The sequence below is a fragment of the Triticum aestivum genome, chromosome 3B (genome assembly GCF_018294505.1).
Source record: "Triticum aestivum cultivar Chinese Spring chromosome 3B, IWGSC CS RefSeq v2.1, whole genome shotgun sequence".
In the NCBI taxonomy this organism is placed as follows: Eukaryota; Viridiplantae; Streptophyta; class Magnoliopsida; order Poales; family Poaceae; genus Triticum; species Triticum aestivum.
This window is the reverse complement of record NC_057801.1, coordinates 198808612-198814728: the sequence shown is the minus strand read 5'-3', so window position 1 is coordinate 198814728 and position 6117 is coordinate 198808612. Positions and strand designations below refer to the sequence as shown.

General features: G+C 41.6%; 1 protein-coding gene across 1 annotated transcript; it reads right to left on the bottom strand.

Annotated features, from left to right (window-relative positions):
• Positions 1–790: 790 nt before the first annotated feature.
• Positions 791–5342, bottom strand: LOC123069340 (probable chlorophyll(ide) b reductase NYC1, chloroplastic). The gene is made up of 10 exons (XM_044492170.1): positions 4924–5342; positions 4022–4100; positions 3772–3907; positions 3204–3278; positions 2927–3122; positions 2687–2755; positions 2411–2550; positions 2121–2243; positions 1779–1971; positions 791–1529 (listed from the first exon to the last, which is right to left on the bottom strand). Exons 1-10 carry the CDS (start codon positions 5230–5232, stop codon positions 1344–1346), a joined length of 1506 nt encoding a protein of 501 aa, XP_044348105.1. The 5' UTR covers positions 5233–5342; the 3' UTR covers positions 791–1343.
• Positions 5343–6117: the final 775 nt, after the last annotated feature.

Here is a 6117-nt window from a genome sequence, read left to right as displayed (position 1 = left end):
TCTGATAATAGCTTCAGATTGTATGTAGGTTGTCTCGGATATCAACCAGGGTGCGCAATCATCTTATTCCATGATTCTAGATGAGATTAGAGATAGAGTAAACGATTTTGTTAAAGTTACTTTTTGGTTCGAGGTTAGGGAAGCGAACTTTGAAGCTCATGCTTTGTCAAAGGCAGCTTCGTCGCTTCCGGAAGGTCGCCACATGTGGCTAGGGATCCCCCCAAATATTATTTGTATTCCGGATGTTTTGATCAATGAATAAAATCCCTAGTTCCCCTAAAAAAACTTTATTGTTTTTTGTCTTACTAAAAAAAAGTTGTCTAAAAAAATAAAAAAAAGGTTTATTGTTTATTTTTGTATCCCTATTTTTTATTGGTCTTACTTTTAAGTTAAAAAATACGAACTAAAAAATGTTCAGGACTAAACATTGTTCGCAGATTTAAAAAGAAATGACGGATTGAAAAAAAAAATTATTTACGGATTTGACAAAAAGTTCGTGAATTAAAAAAAATGCTGATGATGTGCATATTTGAAGCTTTTGTAATTGGGATGTTTTTTTTTTGCGGCATGTGTTGATCCTTTTTGGCATTGGACTTTTTGGGTGATATGCATGATGTGATAATTCGTTGTTGCATATGTCTGGAGTCATTAGCAATTTCTGCGGGTCCTATGATCCACCCACAATGTCAGTGTGGAAATTTGCTCCTGTATACATTAGCATTATGCTTCCATCGTACGAGGTCAAGTGTTGTTTTCCCATCAAGAAGTCACAGTGGAAATTTACTCCATGTACACAAAGATCCACTTCATTAGTTCACATTTCCCAGTCTTGCTTCTTTCTATACAACCTTTTTTGTCCTCCCATGGTATGTATTCTACAAGAACAGGGACATACATATCTTGAACTTTACACTGACGAACCATGTATGGCAACTCCTTCCAGTTCTAAACTGTGTTGCTAAAGTTGCTATACATTTTTGAAGGGTACAACGCGACACCCGGGAATTTACAAGGATCATAACTACTACATGTACATGTACAAGAGACGAGCAACGCCAGTCGACTCTTTCCATGCTCTGGTTACTTCAGACACATGTTCTTGCAAGACAGCTTTACACACTAGCTTACAGTAAGTGGAATGCCCACATAACAAATGCTATTTACCCTTTTCTTAATCTGAGGGCTCGGTTAGCTTATCCTTAAATGGTAAGGCGGCTGATGATGATCCTCTTTGCGCATAATTACGCGTCTGGGATCACCTTTGCCCCATTCGCAACATATGTCATTGGATGATAGAATCCCAGTGGTGAAAAAAGAATTATCTGGTTTGGCGACTCCAGGGATTATGTGCCAGGGAAAGGTCCGCCCGAACTGGAAAGCATTATGAACGCACAGACGACAGAGAGTGAGAACACGGAAACCCATGTATTCTCTGTGTACATCTCCATGGCATCTGTGAAGGAGATGCGTGTTCGACTTTCAGCCCAATTGCGAATTCTATCAGCCTCGGCTGCATATACTGCTCTCCCCTGCAATCGGTAAACTACCGGTCAGAATCTGCAACAGATACATCAACAGAATGGAGGGTGTTATATTATACTCCCTCCGTTCCCAAATACTTGTCTTTCTAGGCATTTCAAATGGACTCAACATACGGATGTATGTAGACATATTTTAAAAGTGTAGATTCACTCATTTTGCGCCGAATGTAGTCACTTGTTGAAATCTCTAGAAAGACAAGTATTTAGGAACGGAGGGAGTAGAAAGAAGCAGGCTACCTCTTCGTCAAACCATCGGCCTCGGCGAACCCATGCAGTAACCAAGGCAAGCAAGATTCTTGGTGGTGTCAAGTAGTTTACTGCCTTTCCACTTCCTTTCACAACTCGCATTCTTGGAACCAATGTCCTTGCTACTGTTTCTGGAAGCTCGCATATTATATTGAACATCTGTTTATTTTGGAGAGATGAGCCACTGCAAAGAATAGACTGTAGGTTAACAACAGGAGGGGCGTGTATATATTATATATAAGGAGAGAGTTACAGAGTACAGAATGAATTTATTTTTTCTTGCGCCAATCGAATCCCCTGGCATCTGAAGAAGTCAAGTAACTTAGAGGTTACCTTAGAAGGAGATCTGTAAGGACCATGCCAGGAGATGCAGTGTGTACTCCAACTTTTGATCTTCTGCTTTCCTTCATAAGCGATGCTTGGAACTGCCTTAGTCCACACTTAGTTGAGCCATAACTGTAAAATTGCAAATCAGCATCAGATTTAGTTTCATTGTAAAAGCAGGAGCGTCAAAAACAATGCATCATCAAGTTTTAGACAACAAGAAAAGCAGGACACATCATCTCTACAATGTAAGTGTTAAAGAAATGCGTAGCAGATAATTCGATGGCTGAGGTGCTTACACAGCTGTCAACGGTGTGCTTGATCCTCCAGATCCTGCTCCATCCATGTTGAATACATGACCTCCCTTCTCTTGGTATTGCATGACATCCATAGCTTCTCTGGTGCAGAGCAAAGAACCAACTAGGTTTGTTGAGACGATCTGCAAGTAAACCAAGGAAAACAGTTTTAAGGAATAGTGAAATCAGATTGGATGATCGAGCATGATCGAGCTAGTTATAGTTTCCTGTCATTAAAAGGAAGCATTACGGACAGATGGAAGATATCAATGAACAAACCTGGGTAATATCTTCATCTGAAAAATTTACCAGTGGCCTGAAACCTTTGTTTGTGCCAGCATTATTTATCTGTAGATAAATTAAAATATCGTATTTAGAGCAGTCTACAACGCAAATACAGAATAAAATGAAAGGGTACAAGTCAGTAAAGTTGTACTTTTCTACTGAATCTAAGTGACTCTTGAGGTGAAAAATGCAGAACAGATGCCTAGCGGCATCCATTTCTACAGAATTACTTACCCAAATGTCAATTGAACCCAGCTCACCAACAGCAAAATTTACAAGCTTTTTTACATCTTCTGGTTTGCAAACATCACAAGATGTACCAACAACCTTAGCTTGTAATAAAGTTTCTCTTTGTTTCTTCTTGGCAACTGACAAGCCCTCCTGTATGTTCTCTTCAAGCTCATTGATGGTCTGAAGAACTGAATCAGGGCTGCCAATTGAAATGGAGATAGTAAGAAAACTAAGACAGAACATTGAACTAAAATTTGAGCATTATGTCAAGGACTACCACCTGCGGGAAGCAATTACAACATGATCTCCAGAAAGAAGAAACTCCCGAGCAAGTGCTTTTCCTAACCCTCTTGTGCTGCCAAAATAAAAGTACATGGTCAATGATGATCATAAAAATAAATAACAATGAAGAAACAGCTTCCCATGGATGCAATCAGTGGTGTCAGATCCATGAAACAACATCCATCAACTTTTACTTCACAGGTTTATAAGGCAACTAATTTAGGGGATCATAATATATATAACCGCAGATCATAATCTCCTTTATAAACCAACAAAGAGATACTACAAGACTTGTACTCAACTTATGCAATCTGTAGAAAGAGGATACTGAGGTGAAATAGTATTTCCTATCAACTTATCTTGGAGACATTCATTAGATTAGATTATTTGTTTTGTTCTACTCCCTCCGTTCCAAAATAGATGACTCAACTTTGTACTAACTTTAAAGTTAGTACAAAGTTGAGTCATCTATTTTGGAACGGAGGGAGTATATTAAGAGCACACACACTACTTCCTGGGAAAAGATTCACATGGCAATGTCAGAAGAAGAATGTTAAATGTGCTACCTTCCCGTTATGACAACATTGCGAGGTCCAGCTTTACAGTGTTCCTCTAGGACACTGTTTGCACCTAGCATTGTGCCGATAATTACTCCACCAAGCCAGCTATACCAAATTAGTGCATCCGTTTGGCTGTCTCCACCTAAATACAGCGGTAGACACATTAACTGAAATCCTACGGGTGCTTTATATGAAACAAAGAGAAAGGCAGAATACAAAGGCAATGCAGTGGATTGTACAAGAGTATATGACTGACCTGATAACTGAAATCCAACTGCTAGTACAACACCACTGCTCATCATAGTGATGACATATCTGCCTACCTGAGTAGCAACCTGAGAGGAGAAGGAAATCAGTGAATACAGATCATCTATGTTTCAGAAAAGGAGTACAATGTGTGATCTGTTTCAGAACAAAAAAAAGATGAAATTCTTTACTGTTGAGCATGCAAAGAGTCAACATGGCAATTGTAAGTATATACCACATGACTGGACAGCTCAAATGGATAATATATGAGTAGGCACGATGCAGCCAATCTAAGTAGCAACAAATTTTGAACAGACCTTGCGAATAAGCAGATAACGCACAGGCAATTAGGTTAGAATCATGTGACAGTGGACATTTTGTTCAGAGTCACAAGTAGAATGACACGACCAACATCAAACCATATCCTCATCCCACCTCACCATATGACTCTTTAAACTAAAAAAAAAACAGTAACGTTTAGCTTGACTACACACCGTTCACACAGCAATTTTAGGCTCCCAATGTGCAGTTTTTTTAGATGACTAAGATTTAGCAACAACAACAAAAAATACAGGCAACATAGAATTTAGCAAAATCGAACACGCCCATCAGCGTCTCACACATCTAACGTGCCACATCGATTGTGCCACTGCTGGTGGGTTGGAATCCTAAACTCACTAGAAGAGAAGATCAACTAGAACCTAGGCCCTGGAACATATGTAGGACCATTTTCAGCATTTGATAGGAGCAATTCTCGCACCCATGCAGCTTAATTACGATACCTATCCCCGTATCTGCATATGCATAAGTTAACCAAGCACCAAGCAACCGATCAATCGAAAAAAATTAACCATATCATCTAGAGCAACTGCATGTATCGGGCAATCGACGGTTCGCGAACGGAGAGCTCACCGAGAAGAAGATCTCCTCGGCCTTCTCGACGGCGAGCTCGTACTGTTGCTGCCCGCCATACACCTCCGCCGCCGCCGACCGGGACCCCGCGAGCCCCTGGATCGCCGCCTTCAGCGTGTACAGCGGCCCCTTCCTGCACTTCCGCGGCTCGTTCGGTGGCGACGACGGCTTCTCGTCGTCGCCGCCGGCCTCCTGCTTGAACGCGCGGCAGCGGAGGAGGGAAGGGCGGTGGCACGCCTGAGAGACGACGACCTCCGGCGAGCGGCGGAGGCGGGCGTGGACGGAGAGGTGGACGACCGCGGCGGCCATGGCGCGCTTCCCCCGGAGGAGATAAGGATCCTGTGCTCTTCCTCTCGCTCCGGTCGGTTCTCGCTCGTACTGTGCGCTCCTTTTTGTTTGTGTGGGGTTGTTTTGCTCCTTAATTTATGGAGGGGCGTGTGCCTTGCACTTGCCAGTGAATAAATAACTCCGTAGATTTCCACGGAGAAAATGGAGCTCAATTTGTGGATACAAGCTCGGACTAATTACATATTATGCTTGGGTCCAGTGGGTTCTCTTTGTCTTCTACCATCTCCGTGACATACACTCATTTCAACGGCAGTTAATTCAGGATGGAGGGAGGAATTTATTAAAAGAAATAATTTAACTCAAAAACATAAAAAAATTCTGTTACCAGTGAAAAAGTAGTGTGCAATATCATTGAGAGAAAAATGTGCTCACAAAAAGTTGCTTGATGTAAATGCGCTCGCAAAAGTTGGAAGTTCTCAGGCTGGTCACAATGGGGAGGAACTTAGAAGTAACATCACACACTCCAATACAACTTTGCTTATGTGGCACATATTTAATGAAGAGAGGTGCTTGTGGTACTTCCTCTGTCCGGGTTTATTAGGCCTAAAGACAACTTCTCTTAGACCAAGACACATATTAATTTGCTCACATTAATTCTTCTATTCCACTCCCAATGCACTCGCTCACATGCATGCAGCCAATAAAAAAGCACGCATGTAGTGTATTAATTTTTCAGTCATGGCACCAACAACAATGGTTTTCAACGCAACCAATGAAATGGTTGCATGCATGCACATTTCCAAAGCGGGGCCTTATAAAAAGGAACATGCTTGTGATGCTAAGAGGCCTAATAAACCCGGACGGAGGGAGTAACTACCTAAGTTACCGGAACATCACACACTCAAA